The sequence below is a fragment of the Drosophila miranda genome, chromosome 2 (assembly GCF_003369915.1).
Source record: "Drosophila miranda strain MSH22 chromosome 2, D.miranda_PacBio2.1, whole genome shotgun sequence".
In the NCBI taxonomy this organism is placed as follows: domain Eukaryota; kingdom Metazoa; phylum Arthropoda; class Insecta; order Diptera; family Drosophilidae; genus Drosophila; species Drosophila miranda.
This window is the reverse complement of record NC_046675.1, coordinates 2,391,625-2,413,450: the sequence shown is the minus strand read 5'-3', so window position 1 is coordinate 2,413,450 and position 21,826 is coordinate 2,391,625. Positions and strand designations below refer to the sequence as shown.

The 21,826-nt window shown below is 46.9% G+C and overlaps 2 protein-coding genes across 2 annotated transcripts; one reads left to right on the top strand and one right to left on the bottom strand.

The window, feature by feature from the left end:
* The first annotated feature begins 586 nt into the window (after window positions 1–586).
* Window positions 587–1,453, top strand: LOC108154054. The gene has a single exon (XM_017284146.1). It carries the CDS (start codon window positions 587–589, stop codon window positions 1,451–1,453), a length of 867 nt encoding a protein of 288 aa, XP_017139635.1.
* A 512-nt stretch (window positions 1,454–1,965) lies between these two features.
* On the bottom strand, window positions 1,966–6,067 carry LOC108156870 (M-phase inducer phosphatase). The gene is made up of 2 exons (XM_017288598.2): window positions 5,066–6,067; window positions 1,966–4,084 (listed from the first exon to the last, which is right to left on the bottom strand). The coding sequence occupies exons 1-2, from the start codon at window positions 5,137–5,139 to the stop codon at window positions 2,665–2,667; spliced, it is 1,494 nt and encodes a 497-aa protein (XP_017144087.1). The 5' UTR covers window positions 5,140–6,067; the 3' UTR covers window positions 1,966–2,664.
* Window positions 6,068–21,826: the final 15,759 nt, after the last annotated feature.

Genomic DNA, 21,826 nt, shown 5'->3' with positions numbered 1-21,826 from the left:
CATAAGCCCACATTCATATCCCACATTTTCGAGGGAATCAAATTAATAGCACACTCGTGCGAGCCACTTGTACACCGACTCGAGTGTCGGGAAGGAAATCAAATACTAATCTGCTTATGTGCACTTGATAGGGAGAGTGTGGAAAGGGTCGTCGGTGCTTTGAACACCCTAACAGTTTCCATTTCAGTGTTTATTGCAAGGCTAGAAAAGTGGAATTTTCAGTGTGATGAAATGTTGAAGATCTTTGTAGTTTCAGGCTCCTAATGATGGTTAATAATTTCTATAGGAAAATCGTTCCATTGACATACACATTACATATAGTATATACCCGTAAACATCCATGTGATAAGTGCATCTTCTGATACTGAAGAGAGGGTACACCTGAGTCACAACCTGGGGGGTACTCGCTGTACGACCAACGCCCACTGAAAGGGTATAATGAGGATAACCGCCTACACCAATTGCACCAGTCAAAAGGTAAAAAGCGTCATAAGATCAATGCTGCAATGTGGCGAATGATTGAGGTAAAATACGAGGCTGCTCCAGAGCTCACTACAGTTTCGCCAGGGCACTCGAAGGTTGCACAATGGCCGCGCGCAGCGGAATACCGTTTCCCAAATATCTCACTGTATCCCGATTGAACTCCAGGATAGGCCTGCAACGTGTGATGGTAGAACACATTTGGAACGCTCTTGAAAATATCTGCTGCGGCCCCGTCGATTTCTGCCAGAAGCTGAGCAACGGCAAGGTGCTTGTGAAGACTTGGGCCGCCAACCTGAGCTCCGCAAAACTCCCGCAGGTGTGCTTCCTGCCCAACAACATCGATGTGGAGGTGAAGGAGCATCACAGCCTTAACCACGGCCGGGCGGTGATGCACTCGTACGACCTGGCGAAACACTCCGAGGCGGAGATACTCCAGCAGCTGCAGGAGCACAATGTGATCAGCGTCAGGAAGATCACTCGCTGGAGGCAGCAGCCCAGCAAAAAACACGAGACGGGTTTGATAATACTGCACTTTGATACCTATCCTCCGCCCAGTATTCAACTGAATGGCAAAATCATTCGACTCCATCCTTATGTGCCCACTCCAACGCGCTGCATGAATTGCTTGCTCTTCGGACACCCGACCAGGGCCTGTCAACGTCCTTCAGCCTGCTTGAATTGCGGCTATGCGCAGCACCTGAACTTCGGCGAGAAGTGCAGTCGGAATCAGGCCTGCGTCAATTGTCGGACGCGGAAGGTGCCCCACTCCAGACATCACACACTCGACAGGACGTGCCCCACCTTCATCTGGGAGGATCAGATCAAAGCCATCAGCATCATTTCGAGGGTGTCGCGACGAAGGGCCATTTCGATCTATAATAGTCGGTTGCCCAGAGACATGAGCCATTTTTCCGAGGGGGCCAGGCTTTCCTACCTGAAAGCACCTCATAGAGTGACAATGTTTAACTAACTCTTAAGATTATAAATGTTTAATAAATATATCAATTTGTGGTAAGACATGTGGAAAATCCAGTTCCAACTGGATTTTGGATGCTGGGGGTCCGTGGTCGGACGCAGTGGAAACACTGCGGTGAATGGAGGTCCTTGATCCGTGACCAAAAATCATGTTAGGGAATCCCACAGTTTCAGTGTTGATTTTCGCCCAAAGTTCCGAGACAACTTCCTGGAAACCCTGGAGGAAGCAACAACATCGAAGTCCTGGCAACGCACATTTGAAAATCTTTACCATTTGATGTTTACGTCCAAAAGTATGCTACGAATCTTAATCGGTTTTGTATACTGCTTCGCCCTCCGGTGTTCATTTGTCCAAACTTATATAGGTGTCGCTACTGTGCCAGTACTAATTTGCGCGCCAAATTCAAAATGAGAAATTACCATCAAAACCGACGACTCTCTTATTCCCGCCCTTTAGGTGCTTTTGGCGCCAGAAAAATAAAAAAAAAATTAAATTCCAGTCAGTGATTTTCAGTTCAGTTTTCGTGTTTTGCAAGTATATTTAAAATTAAACAAATAATAAGCGTAAATTGTACCTAGCCAAAGTTTTTAACTTTAACTCTTAAATAATCATACTTAAACATTTTAAAATGGATGTCTATGTACTTGATGAACGTGTGTGTGGATGTGTGTTTGTTTTTAGCCATTTTGTTTTCTGCTTATCATCTAAAAAATGATGATGGGGTCTGAGGGGAGGACATGTACAATTTAAAATATTCTGTTTCGGCCTCTTAAATTTTAGTGACAGTTTCTCGCTTTCGTCTTTTCGTTAGCTTATAATGCACATTTTTTTGTTTCTTTCAGCTTTTGCTTCTTTCTTGGCGTTTGGCGCTCTTTACGTTAAAATTTGAACTAAAGGACTACAAATAATTAAACTACAGCCGAGTTCATAAAAAACAATAGACAACTAAATAAAAATGAGGGGTGACATCGAAAGTTGTGTGGGGGAGTGACGTGGGGTGTGTGTGTGTGTGTGTGTGTGACAGAGGGGGGAGTTCTGGTTAAACTTAAGCCATAGATTAACAAATGAAAATCAACAAAAATCAACTTAAAATGCTGCGTGTGAAATAAATACCCCCGATGACCGACCCGACCATCTCTATTATATATAATACCCAGATAACACCCAATTGATAACGACTCAAAGCCATACTCGGGAGACTCCCCTTACAGCATAAGACGGGAGCGGGACTTCTTGAGACGCCCAGTGGCACCGCCCAGGCCATCGCCGTTCCAGGACTTTGACTTGGCCCTGAAGTGGCGGTAGGCCTCGTTGTAGGCGGGGTCCAGCATGGGGCGGTAGGTGTGCGGCTCGCAGTGCTCAATGTGCGTCTCGAAGAACTCCTTGTAGCCGTTGTGCAGAAGGTAGATCTCGGGATAGTGGAGAGCCGGGTAGGCATTGGTATTGCGCTCCCGATCGAGATTGCGGAGGAAGCGCGACATCTTGGGGCCCCGCTCCGAGGAGAACTCGCAGTGGAAGATGATAATGTGGCGCTTGGGGCCGGCCTCGGTGGCCTGCTGCTGCTGCAGCTCAGTCTGTGCGACGGAGAGGAACTCCTCGAGGATCTGCTCGGTGGTGTACAGGTTCTTGGCCCCCTCGATGTGGCCGCCCTCGAACTCGTACGGGTAGCGGCAGTCGATGATGCGGTAGCTGGCCACATCCCCCGCGAACTCGCCGCGCAGCAGGCGGGCCACCGTGTTGCTGGAGATGGACTTGAGATCGCGGTGGCGTCCCTCCATCAGTGGCAGGGCGTACGTCTTGCTGAAGTCCCCGATGAGCTCCGGTTCGTTGCGGTTCTCGGAACGGGCCATCGCGGACATGATCTCGGCGTCGTTCAGCGACATGCACTTGCGCAGCGGAGGGGGATGGGAGGTCACCGTCGTGGTGGTGCTACTGTGACTGTGTGGGACAGTGGCGGTGGGTTTGGGGCAGTTCTCCTTCTCGGCACAGCGGTGGCGCTTGCTTTGGATGGGCGAGCAGCTGGCCGATGCAGGGGGTTCGGGACGCTTGAAGCAGTCCCGGGCAGTCTCTTTCAGAATTTCGGGCGTCTTTGGTTGTGGTTGGAGCTGCTGCAGCTGATTGCTATTCGTCTCCGTCATGCTGAGGCAGCGTCGGACCGAGGGGCGACGCATCGTCAGGGCTGGCGATCTGATGGGGCGGGCCGGGGAGGCCACCTTGATCTGGCCGCTGATCAGCGAATTGAGGCCGCTGGGGAAGCCCAGGGAGCTGGGCTGCTGTCCCGCCAGTGACTCCATCTCGAACAGCTCCATGTACTCATCATCCATATTGGACTCCATCGAGCAGGTGGACGAGAGGCTGTTGAAGACGCGGAAGCTGTGGGCTGTCGTCGCGGCTGTGCTGCTCTCTTCCGTTGTCGCTGGCAGCGTTTTCTGCTGGCGCACAATCTGGAAGTGCTGGGGCGATCCCTCCGGCGAGAGCAGGCCCATCAGCTCCGGACTTGCCACGCGCTGTTGGGGCAGGACATCATCGTCGTAGAACGACAGCTCCTCCGCGTCCATGGCCATCATTTCGCTGCAGGCCAGGGAGCGGCGGGCGCGACGGCTGTTGTGTTTGTTGCTCGAATTGCTATTAAGAGAGCGCAAGAAAGAGAACGGGAATTAGTCAGCTGCATTTAGAGAGACAGAGAGAGAGAGCGGTTGAGGGGTCTTCTGTTTCTTCCCTAAATTCTGGAACGGGTCATTAAACTGCAGCTAAAAATACCAGCAGCAGGAGGAGCGCAGGCGGGCGGCGACGGTGGTGGTGGTGGTGGTGTGTAAACATAACAAAAACGCTCGCAGGGGTTGTGCTCCTCCCCCTCCCCTCTCACTCTCGTAAATTGGAATTCGAAATTAGAAATTTAGTCGCGCTCTTTGCCTCCTTTCGCTTCTGTTTCTTATTCTACTTTTGCGGAACTCTGAGCGGAATCCCCTTTGGCACGCACACACACACATGTGAACGTTTACCGTTCTGCTCGAGCTGTTTTCGTTTTCACTGCAATTGCTGCCCCACTCTCCTATTCCCATGCACATTCTGCACTCTGCTGCCCCTGGACTTTGGGTCACGCAACGAGGGGAATTCAAAAAAACAGCACAAAGAACCGCAACAACACAAAAAAGTGACTGACTGACGACTGACTCTCTTGTTGTTGTTTCTCTTCCGCTTTTGGAGCATGGGGCTCATCCGCACGCCCCGCGGAAGCCGGTTTAATGAATGAAAAGAAGCAACAATAAAATCAAGAACAACAACAGCACAGCTGGGCCAAAAAAAGTAAACGGTGTGGAGCGTGCAAAAAATAAGAAGCAGAGAGAAGAGCAATAAAACTCTTACTTTTGTTCAACTGTAAAGCGGCGCCGCAGTCGGCGTTGTCAAGCGGTTTTCTTGTCTTCCTCCCACGCTCTTAACACCGTTCTTTTTGATCCAAGACCTTTTTGTGCTTTTTGCTGTTCTTGAACTTGCATTTTCTATCCTTTCGTTCTTGCTATTCTCTACACTTTTATGTCCGATCGAAGTTGGTGGGTGGATTTTTTTTGGGAGGGTATTCCTAGTCCATGCATATTGGATAGTTACCTGATATTGCAATCCAGGCTGCTGATGCTGCAGTTGTTGCTGCTGCTTTCCTCCACAATCGTTTCCCAGAGCATTTTGTTGATGAATTTTGTTGGATTTTCGAATTGATGTTTAAATTCCCCTTAAGCGGGCCTCCCTCTTCCAAAAATTGCTAAAACACAATTTTCTTTCGATTTGTCACTTCTCACTCTTCATTTACAGTTTGTTCTACTGCTTTCGGCTTTTGCACTTTGTAGTCCTTTAGTTTAGTTAAAGTTTATAGTCTATAGCTAATATTGCATTTTATTAATACTTTTTTGGGATTGTTTAATGTGTCCGTTTCAGCATGTTAACTGTTTTTTAAATTTTTTGTTGTTGTTGGGTGTGTGGGCTAATGTTTATCCAATAGTTTCTCCACACAGGGAGCTCGAGATGTGATCACGGCGGCGGTTGAGAGAAAAATTGTGTTTATTTTCTCGGCGCAGCTGGTTTTTATAAAGACCGGTGCAACCCCCACTCTCGATCGGAGCAAACAGGGTAGAATGAGAGAATGAGAATGCACAGCTGAGCGGTGCTCTGGTGTGCGAGTGCGTGAGAGAGAACTATTATTTTGTTGTTGCCTCCTTATCGGTGAGAGAGAAGGAGACGAGGACGAGGACGGAGAACACTCTTGCCTCTTCTCTCCCGGCGCTCTCTGAGAGAGTAAGCGGTGTAGGGTATAACGGTGCGGCGGTCAGAGCAGGATCGGGAGCTATGTGCAACAATACATACATATGTACATGGATATATAGTGGACAATTTTCCATTTCCCAACCGAAGAGCGTAGAAACGGAGTGCAAAGGGGAAATAATGGACAAATCTGTGCAGTTGGAGCGGTCCCAGTGCAACAGGTAGCTTGCACTCACTCACGTTCTTTCCCCTACATTCTCGGCGAGACCACGACGAAACGAAACCGATGGAAAAGGAGAACCAGCAAGAAGGAGAGAAGGCGCCAATGGTCGCCGGCACTATGGAGGGCTCAGATTTTGGCGCGCTAGCTTTTATACCGGACGCGAAGACCGACCCCATCGGCAGCCGAATGGGGTCCGATTGGGGCCCGAGTGGAGCCGAATGCGAAACACATGTGATTTGCGCCGCAGCGGCACAGTAGTTTGTGGACTTCAGAGGCAGGGAGGGGAGGAGGCCGGAGCGGCAGAGAGCAGAGTAAAAGAATTGAGTAAATCTTTAAGCAGAATTCAAGACTTCGGCAGCGGCAGCGGCATCGATTGTGTCGTTTGCAGGTAATAATGTGAGATCCACGCATTCCTTCCCCCCTCCCCAACTCCTGGTGGCCCCTTCAAGCCATCAGCAGGTAGTGGGATCATATGATCATCCCCATGCCATGACCGCCGCAGTGGGGCGGTGGGGAGGCGTGTCTCTTTTGTGTTTTTGCAGACGTAGACGCCAATGTCGTCGTTAAATGAGCAGCAAAGCACTCGCTCCCATCCTTATGTGGAGTGAGAAGAAGTGTGTGTGTGTATGAGAGTGGTTGCGGCAAAGTTAAAGCAAAATCGAGTTACATATGCGCTCAGGGCCCTGCGGGAGTCATCTCTCGCAGATCGTTACGGAGAGGGTATGGTGGGGATGGGGAGTGGACTGGGACACCCATGGATACCCCAGTGCAAGTGTGTGCTTGTGATCTCCCCTCCTGCTGTAAAGCCCCCCTCTTGGACGGATGGCAGGCAAATATGAATGCAGAAACAAAGGACAGCAAAGAGCCGAGCAAAGCCAACAATCTGATATCATTCACAGTCCCCAGGGCTTTCAATCATATGTTCCCGTGAATGATTTCCGCCAGCCTCGTCAGCCGAAACCAACCAAATGAGCTACGGTTTCATTCTTCTGAATTCCTCTTCTCGAGCGAGCTTTTGTTGCTTTGCTGCTGCAGGAAGAGGATCATCTTTATGGAAAACAACCGAGAAGAGAAAAAAGGACGCAGAAATCATAAAGTGGTTTTGAACAAGTTAAAAAAGCGCATTTGTTGTATGAGTGAAAGACCGCATGAGTGTGAGAGAGGGAAGGGAAGCTCAAAACTCATTCATAGTGCGGGACAGTGGGCTGAAACACATTAGAATGGACTCAAAAGAGATTGCGGTACTTGCTGGAGTGCATATTAAATTTTCTCTTCAACAGCTTCCACAGCAGATTCTCTTTCTCTCACTCTGCTTGTGTGGCCTGCCTGCCGGATAGCTTTGGCCGTAGTTCAAATAGTTCAGTGACCACAGTGCACATATGCAAAAAAAGCACACTCATATACAAACACATACATATGGATGTATGGATGTGTGCTGCTGGAGAATTTGATTGCGGGCAAAGAATGAGAATGAGAATAGGCTGCACACACAAACACACACACAGAAAAGCAGCAAAAATTGCAGCAACAATGTGAATGGAGCCGCACAACAATAGCAGCGGGAGCAGCAGCAGAAAACAGCAAAAAAGCGGAAAAAAGTGAAGAACTAAATTGTAAATCGAAATTCCAAGAAGTGAGCTTTGAGATTCGGTTCTTTTTTTTAAGCGCCTGACGTCGGACGACATACGGTCGTGCATGTGTGTGCGTACGAGTGTATCTGCAAACACATAAAAGCCCATGAGTGTATAACAAGCGTTTGAGATACATTCGCGCGCGCGCGCGCAAATGCTTAAAATCTGGGTGGAGGGGCTGGCTGGGCGGGCGGTCCCAGTGTACGTGCATGTGTGTGGCAGGCGGTAAAAGGGGCAAAGGAAGCTGAAGAAGGCGCGCAATGCAATTAGAAGGAAGGTACAAAGCGGAGAGCCAGCAATTTTATGTCTAGGTGAGTTATGTATGCCCCACACACACAGATCCAAATGTATGCATGACGACAGTGAAAGCTTGCTTTGAGGGACACCAAGTACTTTAAACTTATGGAAGGTACATATGTATGTTTCTTTTGAACGTAACAAAATATACAAAAGTTAGTCCCCCAAGGCGGCTTCCACTGTACATTCCCAGCTATTTACATATTGGCGTATGACGCGGACTCCCCCAAAAATTTGCATTACAAATTTTTGTCGAAGGTGTCGACAGTCTGTCATCGAAGAATTGCGTCTCCTCCCTTCTCCAGCCCCTGGCCATGATCTAAAAATACTCTCTTCAGGCCCCAACAGACAAAAGGTAGGGGAAATCAAAGAGTACATAAGGACATCCGAAAGAGGAATCGACAAAAACTAATCAGAAAAACACCCAATGCAAACGCACATAGACAAAGAGCAGAAAAAGGAGCAGAGAAGGATCGCATGAGAAACAGTTAGACAAGGATAGCGGCAGGGAATGACCCGTCTCGCCCTCTCCTTACCCATCCCTCTATGTGCTCCTGCCTCAATACATGTGTTCAATCAGCTGATCAAGAGCCCAAGGAGCCGAAGGATATGAGCAGCAAAGAAAAGGAATTAGTCCTGCTGAGAACGGCTCGTGTGTGTGTGTGTCACGAGCAGGAGGCAGGAGGCAGGAGCAGGAGAAGGTGAACGGGAATAGAGGGAACGGGGACAACAACGTGCGCGCGCAAATTCCTTAACACGAGCTCGACTGGTCGCCTCTTCCATGTGTGCGTGTATATGTGTGGGAATGAGTGAGAATCGTTGCGGAGAATGGTTGGAGAAGAGTGGGGGAAGGGAATCCGCAGCCGCAGCGGACGCGGCGCTGAGATTTCTTGCAGTCGACGAAGTGCAGCGGAGAGCGGGCAGCGCGCAGCGCAGCGAAGAAGTAGGTGAAGAGCAGGGCCACAGAATGAGTGTGCAAGGAGGAATAGGAGTAGGGGCAGGAGGTTTTTGCGCCAAAATATTGTACATGTATGCAGGACTCGTTTAAGGAGTTTGGCGTTCAATATGTATTGGTGCCTCTGTCTGCGAGTCTGTTTATCTTTCAGTTCTTCGCCTTCGTCTCCTCCTGCTCCCACCACACTCTTGCTTGTGATTTCTTGCAGTCTTTGTCGCTCCTTCGATTGTTGTTGTTGTTGTTGCTCTTCTTTCTGCTGCTGTCCGGTTGTCCTTTTGCCTTCTCTTTGGCTGCGCCGCATTTGTTGTTGCTGCTACTTTTTATACCCTTGCCGAGGGTATGATTATTTTTCATCAGATGTGTGAAGAGCAGCGATGAAGCCCTACCGATCTGAAAATTGTCTAAAACTCCCCCCAGAATCTTTGCCATTGGGTTCAGACAGTATATAGAACGGATTTCCATATCTTATTGCAGCCATAGGAACAATCGGTCAATAATCGAAGATATTCAACAAGCTTCATAGCATATCTAAACAGTATCCAAATCGGATGAATACGTAATGTGTCCCGTAACAATGGTATCGGCAAGGGTATCCACACTTTCGACGCCTTTTTTCTCGTTTCAGCCGCGTTCTGTATATCTGGTTGCCTTTTCCTTCTCCGTCTTGTCTACAAACCGATTGTGAGAAATATTCTCAAGATACTTTTCGCGTTACTTGACTTTCGGCTGCGTGTGTAGGTCCCCGGTGCCTCTTTCCGTGCCCCCTCCCACTGCGGCTGGGCTGCTCTCCCGCTTTTATGGTCTTCCTCCACTAATTGATTCTCTGCATAAATTTTATTTAAAGCTTTAATAAATGTCAAAATAAGCAATTCATTTCGATGTTAGAGAACGCATTCATTCACACGCACACACTCACGCACACCAATGGACCAACGGGACGGACGGAGGGACAGTGTCCGCCAAATGAAGCTTTCTCGCCGGCAATCAATTGTCGGGTTCAGAGTTTAAATGCGCTCCGAGCCGGAGCCGAAGAAAGCTCAAAGAGGAAATCAATTGTCCATTAACTACGGCTGGAATCGTTCTCGGATGGGGTGCGCTCTTCTCACGTCTCCTTGGGTGGGTCTTGTGTCATTATATGAGAAGGGAAGGGTCTATGGCATCAAGGAGGAAGTAAGTGCCCTGTCAAAGAAAGGATGATTGGATCAACTTAATATTTAAGGTATATAATTATTGATAACTAATTGATTACTGCGTATTTATACTAGTTGGTGATTTATTCTCATACATGTATGCAGATGTAGAGCCGGAAGAGAGGCACACCTGAAATTTCAACATTCCTGCATTCCTCTTGCATTAGAACCCCCATGAACCGTCCTATGCTGGTGACGCTGATAAGCTGGGCCCAAGCTTCTCCCTCCTCTGCCCCCACATGCTGCAGTTGTTTGTTTGTTGGCAAACCTCTCTCCCTCTTCCCATCTCTCTCTTTCTCTAGCCATTGCGTGATATGGAATATCTCGACTATAATACAGAAAGCAGTCTCAGGAAGTACTAATCAACGATGCTTTCAGTTTTCAGTGCAACACTCTCCCAGTCGCCCGCTCTTGCTCTCCTTCCTGCTCTGCTCCCTCTCTATATTTATAACGGCTGGAGCGGTATAACAAAAGTTAGTATTGTATGGAAGAAACAGAAACAACAAAAATAGCGGGGGAAAAAGGTAGTAGGAGGGGGACTCTGTATGTGGATGGCGATGTCGTCGCTGTACCCGTCGTCTAATGAGCGAACAATGTTCTTGACACGCTTAGATATGAATTTTTATTTTTATTTGCATACCCTAGCAGGAACAGAGGGTGTAACAGTTCTGTCCCTTCGGGAGTTCACGCATTTCCGAGATTATATTGTAGGAATCTTCAGTGTCGGAAAAACTTGAATGTTTGATTTGAACTTAAAAAAAATTGTACTTTAATATTCAACAATATTATGCTGAAATTCTGAATACTAAAGATCAATCATCAGAGTATTTTTTAGTAAGAGAAATGTTTGTTTTTCCAAACCCCAGACATTTTTATTGATTATAAATCTCCACGATCCTGATAATTTTGTTATTCAGATCTTTGGCTGATATATAGATAGGGTATCTACGCTTCAGATTCCTCCGCCAGAACTTCTTCTTTGTTTATAGCACACAATTTTATGACTTGTTCGCATTTCAATTCGATTTTGATATGCCTGTCGCACATATTGGGGTTTTCAGGCCATACTCATGCAGAGACCTCATGGACCCATGGCAAAAATAAAGATTAGATTAGAAGACGGCGACTGATCATCTGCCTGCCACATTGCATCCATGCCACAATCGATGCCCGCCCCGCTGCGTGCCACTTGAGTTTCCCATGCCCAAGCCCTGGGTAGACAGACTCCACACCACTCCACACTCCAATGTGATCTTTTGCGAAATTGGGAAAAAAAGAAGTAAGGTTTTCCCATGGCACCCCCTCCCGGGCTTGGCCCGTTCGCATTGTCTGGGCCAAAATACAATTAGTTTGTGTTTTACTGGCAATTTTCTATATAATTTGAATAGTAGCCGCTCTACCGAACCATTGTCCTGGTCAAGTGGTTGGCCATTTATCAGGACATGAGCTCGCCTTGTGCTCGGCACATTGCCAAATCCGAATCCATTTTCATTTCCATCTCCCTTTCCATTCCATCCCGGCTTTGTTCGGGGATCTCTGCTCGGTTTTGTTTTCGCCAAAAAGCAATTTGGGTCACAATGTGTGTGCTCGAAACTAAAACAAGTGCCACACAACACACAATGCAACAGTTTTTGATCTTCTTTCTGTCTGTCGGAATGTCCGCCTGTCGGACAGTGCCAAAATGTTGTTGTTCTTGTCACATGCTGCAACACGGGACTCGACTCGGCTCGACTCCGGAATGGAATGGTTCCCACACAGCAGGCTGCTGAAATTCTTTCCCATTTTTCGGTTTTTTACGAGCCCTGGGATGACTTCTCAAGTGCTTCGGCTTTTTGGCGCGCTAATCTTTGATGGTGACATTGGTATAGGGGTCCCATAACCATGTCATAAAGTGGAAAGACAAAAGATACTACAGATATTATGATACATACATATATTATGCCTTAAAGGCAAGATTGCTATGCCTTTTGATTATAGTAGTTCAGGAACAGTTGGGGGGATCGCATGGGGATATAAGAGAAATTATCATCCATGAAGGATCATATCATATATTTTGAGACCAATTAACCCAACCGAATTTCGATTTAGACTTTCTATAAATATTCCAAAAATGTTTTACCAATTCGAAAGTAATAATCCAAGATCACTGAAAGATCATCTAGAATAATCCCTCGTTTGGATTTGTTATCCAATAACATTCTCATTTTATTTGGGTTTCAAACCCTACTCAACCCTTTTTGGATGATGGTCAATATTTATTTGTATATTAATATCAGCCACGCGACTGACCCACGTACTACCACGTACCACTGACCGATGGTCAAGCTAATTTTCTGGCCCGCACACGGCCCCTGGTCCCATGCCAATTTATAGATAGCCTTGGGAAATGTTTGAAATTAATCAAGAGAAAACAAAAAAGGAGAAAGGGTTAACCCCTGGGCGGTGGCGAATCCTGTATGCTCGATCTTCTATCCTTTCATAAACTACCTCCCTCCCTGTACACGCAGCGTGTAATTAATTGATTAACATTCTTAGGGATAGCATTGCCCTGTGCTGTGGATTGATGTGAGACGATCTTATCGCGTTACATACTCGACTCGACGCGAGGCGAGGCCTTCAACACATTTTCTCCTCACTCCACACAACCCCTTTCTTCCGAGAGATGTCGGCGCCTGGGATCAGCGATTTGTTTGTCTTGGACCAGATCTGGGACAATAGGAATGGGATAGGCGGCAAGGCTGCAGGGCAGAGACTGAGGCAGAGGGAACACTGGACATCGTCATTCTCCAGAGATCCACTCTAATGCGCGCTGATCTTAATCTTCATCTTGCCTAATGCGCAGTTTTCGTGGTTCTCGGAATTCGGACATACATATGACAGAGAGGCTACAATACGAGTAGGTTAAGGGAAATCAGTCAAGATTGTCCTGGTCCAGTAATTTTTCAATGTCTCTAGGAATTACACAGCACATTAGATGCCATCGATGATGTCTTCGTGGTTGTTGCTGGCTGCCGGTTGCCGGTTGCATAATCATCATCAGAGGAGAAACGAAACCCAAAAACGGTTTTCCCATTCTCCTCCACAGTCAGAAGTTGCGGCAGCTGCCCAAAAGTTGTGTGCAGCAGCACCCCTCGCAAGGAGCAGATTTCGCACCATTCCCAGACGGTGGGACACGACAGAACGGGATGGTATAGGATAGGATGGGTCTGAGGACCTGAAGGTAAAGGACCTTGCTTGCCTTGGAAGGGGGAAAGCAAGAAGGAAGAAAGGAAGGAACCAAGTCTCAGCTTGGGACAGCCAATTGCATTGTTTTACTAACAACATCAAAGTTATGACAAGATTTTGTCTATCACATGCCCCCGTCCCCGAACCAGGCAGGAGGGTTAGGAGGGATGCCAGCGATCGACGGAGTGAGAGTGTCGTGTCTGTCTATCTGGCAGGATGACTGACAGGCAGAGGCAGAGGCAGCCTTGTATCTCGTGTCTCTCGTGGAAATGCATTACGATTCGAATTTCAAATTTAATCGCATATACAAATTTTATTTATGTGACATGGGTATGGGTGCATTTCCACGTAACCTTGGGATGAAAGTGGGAAAAGAAAACTTGAAGATCACCGAAGATCGACCCGAATACATCAGCAAATGGTCCATGTCGATTTGCAATTGCCTTTTGCCCCATTCCTCATGCAGTTTCCGAAGGTGTGGTGGTAGTTCTGGAACGGAGAAAGTTGATCTTCTGGGAAGAAATCTAGATCACTAAGAAATTTCCGCCTGCGAAAAGTAATCTCATGCAATTCTGTGATCAATCTCAATGACATATGTATTCTATTGGATCTGATCTGTCAATAATCGTTTTATTCATTGATAAATTTAAGTGAGAAATATCAATATCTTTTGATCTTTCTGATATAAAACTAAAATGATTTATGGTTTAAAAGTTATTTATGATTTCCCAAAATACCACAGAATGATCGATATCATCTCAAATATCAAATTACCAGATCGATCAAAAGTAACGTCCGCAAAAGGTAGAAACCTTAAAGGATAATCCCAGCGAGGAAATGGAATGATCTATAATTTTTCACCTAATTGAATGATCTTTGAGTAATTTATTTCTCTCCCAAAAATAGATCTACCAACGATGATCTCTTCTTAAAAATCTCCCATTACCAGATGGCAACAAACATCTCCATTTCTAGATAACATTAGTATTGGATATTGAATGATCAATGGCAGATTTTCTACTTTCGATCCCCTGAGTGGGCGATGATCCTCTCTTGGAACTGAAAACCGCAGCAGAAAGTACTACCAGCAAAAATATTGAGGGCGTTACAAGTGCAATCACATGCTCATCTCCACGTGGATCCTCATTTGAGGATCGTTGTTCTGCAATCTTTTGCTGGAATATCGATAATTGCACACACATTCAACGTCCATTGTGAGGCTCTGGAACAATGGCCAAATGACGTTTATGAAAAAGATCGATCCATCAACGGATCCTAAACATATATCCTCGCCATATGTGTGCAATATTAATCTGCGAGCAAAATTTCTGTGGGGGTTCTACTTGTCTTTTTCTCTTTCTGCTTGTTGATGCTTGTCAGCACCGGACTGCCACAAATGAAGTCATTGTCAGCAGTTGTCAATGCAGCCACGCCCAACGCCCCACGCACCATGCACCAGCAACTCTATGTAGATGAAAATTCAAAAAAAAAAAATTGGAAAATAATTCCCAAATTATGGGTAAAAATGGTTAAAAACAATCCTCGAGCTGCCACTGAGAGTGGAAAAGGTTTTCGGGTTTTGGTCTGAAAGGAGTGTCCGCTGATCCAACCCATAATTAACTATTCAAACAATAGGCATATACAAAAGGATCTGCAATCAAACACACACACACACACGGAACAGAGAACCCACTCGGAACTTGGTCTTTCGAGTCACGTTTGCTGACACAAATCCTTCTTAGGAAAGGCAATATTTCCTAGTCATTGCCCATGATCAACATCAAACATCATCATCATCAGCAGCAGCAAGAGCACCAGCAACAGCAACAGCAACAGAAACAGAAACCTGAGTGAACCTGAGAGATGGGAAACCTTATTGACAGGCCCAATGCCCAAGGCCCAAGCCCCGTGCATACCAAAGCAGATTGCGCAGATTTCAAAAATGTTAGAAACGAGAGGCATGGCACAGAACACAACAACAGAAGAAACATCGATGATTATGAGTACGTGAGTTCTGTCTACCTATTGTTCAGATCCGATCCGATGCGATCCGATCCCCGAACTCTCTGTTGCTGCAACCTGTTCTGTGCATTCGGCAGCGTAAGGTGTGCCTCGCCCTCCCTCTCCCCTGGATCACACCTATTTCTACATTTCTACATATAGTATTGTATGTGCTACCCCGTTCCCTGGCTCTGGTGTCCGTTCCCAGCGTGTGTGTGTCGCTTGCCAAGCATCAGTCCATAGCCTTGACAGAGCCTGCCTCATAATTCACTCACTGCAGGTTTGAATTTCTTAAAAATAACTTCGTTTGCATGACATGTCTCTCTCTCTCTCTGTCTCTCTGTCTGTCTGCGACTTGGGACTTTGGATTGCCACTGAGAACAGAACTCCAACTGGGGTCCGGACCGGATCGTCTTTGGTATTTCTTTGGGGTCTTCAGATATTAAAAATGTATACGAGAATACGACTATATATGTACATATATGTGGTATATGAATAGTTCTGTGTCTGCTGATTGCCTGCCGCCGACTCTTGATTGCTGAGTGAGTGCTATGGGATATATAATATATAATGTTCCGTAGATCATATTTATGGGAATGGGTTTATTAGCTTGAAATTTTTTTGCTTGAAATTTGAGTTTGTTTACTTCGTTTAAGACAAAGGAAACTAAATGAGATTGTATAATGATATTCAATTAAAATTACAATCGGAATGTAGTACCGAAATTGAGTGCTTAAATATCTCTCTCAATATACATCGTATATTACATCTGTGAGTCCTTGGAAAGGACTATTCTATTTACATTAATTTGAAATCTTAATTAGCAACTCTTTCTTCCTTCCTTCCTTCCTTTTTCGGATCCTCAATGGAAATGTATAATTTGCCACGTTCTCTCTCGTCGTGTCTGTCCTCACGCCCACCAGCAACGAACAGGGACCGTGATCTGCATTTTTCGGGGGAATCCTTTCAATTTGGCACGTGTGCCGGATACAATTTTCACCATTCGAAATTGCCATGGAAATCGAGAGGCACGCTCTATAATCCTACGTTCTGTACGTACAAATATTTTTGGGCCCGCATAAAATGTATTTATATGGAGGACAAAATTGTTAATATGCATCGCTTACAATGGGGTCCTTTGAAAGGATGCGATTGTATTTGCATTAGAAGTGGCATTGTTTGGGCCGGCATCAGGCATCAGGATATCAAACATAAATGCTAGAGCCCCGGCATCAGGATACTCTGTGTAGAGGGGGTGTGTGTGTGAGTGTGTGCGCGCCAGCAGATTCTTTTGTCAGTCAAAAGCGCGAAAGTGTGGCGCAGGCGCAGCAGGATCTGAGCGCACGTGCGCTTAGGTCCTGCGCAAAATGGGAATCGCTTCAAAGGGAATATGAATCGGAATATTGAGCGAGAGACCATTCAGGGTTGAATGAGGCGCTTCGCCCCCTGGATTCTGAATTGGAAAAATGAGAACAAGTGAACGCCATTTCCGCAGGGCAAACAAAATTGATATGCCATGGTGGTGGTGGTGGTACTCCTGCTGGTGGCATGAGGTGGTGGTGGTGTTATCCTGGGTGTACACCCTCCAGCATACGTAGCTGGTATCCTGGGAGCAGTACAGTGCGCAAAACCAGCGCCAGGATAATGCGCGTGTGAATCTAACGGCTGTCTGCGAGTGCCAGGCGAGAGTGCGCGAGAGGGTGGCTGGACTGCTGGTGCTAATCGTGGTGTCGTTGGTGGTGGTGGCTTCTATATTTTGGGGTGGTTGCCAACCCCCAAGGATATGGCACGGGCCCGTTGTAAGTTGTAAGCAGGCAAGGCAGGTGCAAGGCTCATGGCTCATGATGGCTCATGGCTCATGCCTCATGCTGGTGGCGCGGTGGCTGATTTCCCGTTGATGATACTCTCGCTGCTGATGCTCCGATGCTACTCCTACGGGTGGCAGCTGCTGCTTCCTGCTCCTGCTCCTGCTCGTGCTCGAGCTCGTGCTGCATGTCCTTGTCGAGTCAATGACCGAGTAGCTTAATCAGTGCGGGGTCTGTGCTCTGATTACATGGGTGACATAAATCAGAGCGGCTGGCAGGGCAGCTGCAAAAAGCTTTGCTCCCCCCGCCGTCTAAACAAACTCGAGGCGCAGCTGGGTACAGTCTCGATGGGATGGATGGCTGGCAGAGTATTCGGGCATCAGGACAATAGTCAAATTTGTGCAACAGAACGGCAAGAAACTGACCACAGAGCCAGAGCACACATTGTCGGGCACACCGGGCCTGCCGGGCAGCGGCACGAGACAAGGAAGTCTCTCTCTTTGCTCAATCTGCAGATCCAGATCCCCTAAAATCATATAAATTACTGGCAGGACATTAGCTGCGCACAACGGTAATCATTGCGCAATGTCACCAACGAAACGGACGGACAGAACTGTGCAAAAATGTTGTTGTGGAAGAAGAAATGGAATCGGAATCAAGAAATCAACAATGCAGCAAACAAAGACGAGGCAAGGAAAATCAGTGCAACACCGGGCCCCGGCCGGCTCCTGGCGCACATCTTGCAGTTTTCCCTCCGCTCGGCTGCTCCGCCAGGACAATGGGCTCGATGTTTATGCCATTATTCTTCCGGCGCACCTCGGCTATTGTCCTGCCCCAGTGATGCTGATGCCCGGCAGCCTCGCTTGGTTCTTGGCTTCGTGGTTCGTGGGTCGGGCTTCCATCCCCCGAGTATCCCTCTTCCGTCTCCAAAATGCAATCATTGTAATCGATTTTGCACAATTTCTCGAATGCCCAAGACACTCGTCAAGACGGCCACAGCGAATGTCTTAGGGGTAGGTTAGTTTTTACTTGCTAGGAGGCTAAGGGCTAGGGGCCACTAGGAAGCTAGACGCCGCCACCTGGAAGAAGAACCCCGAGTTTCATCCCCCTTGAATGTCAACGTGCCACAGCTGATCGTCGTAGCTCGTGCCAAAGTGCGCGGGGTTTTTCTTTTTTTTTTTTTTGTTCCTGTTTCTTGTTTCTTCCTTCTTGAAGGAGGCAAAACTGTAACACAGCCAAGCGAAGCGATCCGGTAAATGCAGCAAATAATGAGGTCCTTCCAGCCGGCATCTCTCCTACTCCTTCGCCCCGCGCGTCAGAGTCAGCCTGACACCTTCAATTTGTACCCAGGCCGTGGCACAAGCCACTCCACTCCGCTCCGCCAAACATCTGTCCCATATTTTGTGCGGTTTTAATGTGCCTTCGGACTATCATCCTTCTCTGGGGCGAGTGCGAGTGTAGCTTATCGCAGGGCGACAAATTCGGTAAGTGATCCCCCCGGCTAAAAGCCCCACAGTTAAAAGCCGAACGGAGGAACCCCAACCCCCAAATGCTCACTATTTTTACAGTCAATTGGGGGATTGTTAGTTGGCTAATGAGTTCGATTATTGGGGGAAGGGTTGCTCGGAGGGCTCCAATTGAATTCTTGTTTAGCATAATTGTGCTTAATTCGAAATTATTAACCTGCGGTCCCCCCAATCCCCAATACATTTTCATAAATACTTAATGGACTCAAGGTGAAAATTATATGGCACCCTCCTATGCAAATGAAAGCAGGCTTAAAGGCCTTAAGCAGCTTGCAGTTGGATTTTCCGTTAAAGGCAATAACAATAAATGAAGTTCGACGTTCGAACCATTGAAGTTTCATTAGGGGTAATCCCTTAAATAATCCGCAAATTGATGGAACAACTTGATGACATAATCTTGGGTAAAGAAATGTTGATAAAATATTTACTATTTCCTAAGTACAGGAATGTTCTCTATCTATCGATGGATTGTTCATTTATAACCCATTTCTATGGTGGCAATCTAAATATAGCTATAATTCTGGGGCTGTATCTAATCCCCTATTGCTTATCACGTGCTATAGTTTTTCTGGGAAGTTTCTGCATTTTTTATGGGTACGGGCATGGGGTATCTATCGTTTATATAGATACGGCTGTCTATGTGGCACGCTCTAAGGAAGTTCAATGAACTGTTTGCTTTGCCCAGACACAGGCACAGACACAGACACAGACCCTAACCTAAGACAGTAGCAAGATAAGTGCCCCACATATGGATCGACTTCCCATTTTCCACCCCGACTCACTCGTTCACGCTCCACTCCCCTCTCCAGTCTAATGGAACTGCTGTTTCAGCGGCATATTAATAACATTTGGGGTCATTGTCACGCCGGCAGTTCCATTTATTTACGACTGCCAGAGCCACATATAAATGTCCGCAACTGTCTTCTTTCTTCGCATTTCCATTTCCCCAATTTCCCTCCCTCAAAGGAAAGGAAAAACCCCCCTATGAACAGTGGAGGAAAATTATTTAGAGAACTAGGGCTATGCTGAGTTTTGGGGGACGATTGCAATGAGAAGAACACAATCTACATATAATATCATGTGTTATAATTACCTAAGAAACGTTCACATTTTCCTTGAAGTTCGACCAAAAGTGTAATTCGAAAACAATGCTGAAAGATTTCAAAAATCATGTTTTTAAAGATAGCGATCTTTAAGTCTTTTCAGACCCCACATTTCTAGGGATCTTAAACCAGTAATATTTGATGTTAAGGTCTCATATTTCCCATCCTCAAAGGTAGGTGACTTTCATCTATGCTCTTAAAAAGATTAGGTCCAAGGGGGTATCAGGAATTCCAGTTTTCTTTCACTGCCAGCCTCATCAATATTCTAGGCAATGCTCTTGAGCTGTGCCATGGAACTCTTGTGGTGGGCTTAGTCGATCGATCGGGTGGTAGTTGGTGGTGTTGTTGGTGCTCTTGAGGATGGTGATGGTGCTGTGCTGGTTGTGGTACTGGTAATGGTACTCGTACTGGTGGTGCTTTACTGCTAATACGAGTTCGAGTCGAATTCGAGGATCAAGTTGAACCCTCCTCCTGGGCAAAGGAACTGGCATCGAGCAGCTGCGCCCCTGGCTCAGACTTTTGGAGAGATTTTCCCTGGCCTCTGGCTCTCGGTCTGACTCTGGCTGTTGCTGTTGCTGTGGCCCTCCTTTTGCTCCTTTGCCACGATTCATTAAATTTTTGCTTCATTCCAAATGCGATTGCATGCCTCTGTGTCCTTCCATAAGAATGTGTGTGTGTGTGTGTCTGTGTAAGGAGCAGGATTACTTATGGGCGATCGAGGTGGCATATGCGTTTTCTTGGCGCGAGCTATGTGGCAAATGCACACGCAAGGAAGCCAACGAAGCGAAGGAAGGAGGCAGGCAAGCAACCAAATGAAGAAGGAAGGAAGGAAGCAAGGTATGTGGCAAGAAGGGGAGGCAGACAGGCTGGCACACACACAAAAACTAGGGAGAAGGAGAAATGGCATAATGAAAACTTTGTGCCCATGGGGTGACGTACACCAGGGTTCTCCTCCTCATCAGGATCAGGATCGGGCGAAGGAACTGGAGAAGGATCAGGATCAGTATCAGCAGCAGCAGCCAGCAGCCAGCAGCCAGCAGCCGGTGGTGCTTTTTATTTCTGGTGTAGAAATGCGCGCAAAATGCAAAAATCTCGGCAGCATAAAAAATTGTATGTGAAAAGTAATCAAAAAAGTGCAAGGATCATTTCTTCCTTTTGGCTTGTGTGTGCGAGTGTATGAGTGTGCGAAGATATGCAAAAATAATGCGCTTTATAGCAAAAAAACACACATTGACACATACATAGAGAGATATGTGTAGACCCAGATCTAAGGAAGACACACAAGCTATCCATTAATGAGAGAAACATTTCCTTCCTTAGGGGGGAGAGCCTCAATTGCTTGAGGTCTTTGGCACCGTTGCAGCAGAAGCAGCAGCAGCAGCAGCAGCTGCCCCTGATACCCCTGCTGCAGCAGTGGATGTGTGGCAGCGTCTGCGGCAAACTGTGGCAAAATGGAAAGAAAATTATGAAGCTGCAACAATGCTAGATGCCGGCTGCTGGTTGTCATTGATAATCTAGAAGGAGTCCCCGGGCCGTTGTCCCGTGCCAAGATATATTCGCCGATCCAAGGGAACGGACTCCAGGCCTTGGGTTGGCTTGACTTTCTTCGTCGTTCTCTTTGGAGATTTATTTGCCAGAAGGTAGTGCCCGAGAGTGAGGGAGAGAGGCGTGTGTGGACATATTGTGACGTGTCACGCCCAGGGAGTTCGAGGAGTCCCTCTCTATCAATAGGAGCTAATTATTTTGGCATTGTTCCAACAGGGGGTTTTCCCTTTTGGCAAGCTGCGTTCCTGTTTTTGGTGGAGTCTGCGTGGAAGGAAGTGGTCCCGACTCTACTTCCAGGCGGGACATCAATTAGAGAGAAAGTGTCAAGTCAGATGAAAGAGAAACCAGCTTCATTAGCAGGTTCTACAGTATTTCAGCTTGCACACACTTTCCTTTCTTCCTTCTTGGCAGCAAAGCAGATTTGCATAGAGCGCAACTCTCTCTCCTTCTCTCCTTTCATCTCTAATAAGCCAAAGAAAGCCCACCCGCCAACATCTCAACACCTTGATGGCAAACAAAAGGGAACTGGCAACCTCTCATTTCCCTAATCAAAGTTGATCGGAAAAAGTACCCTGGTGAAATGCAAATCTGCGTAAAACTTCAAACCAATTA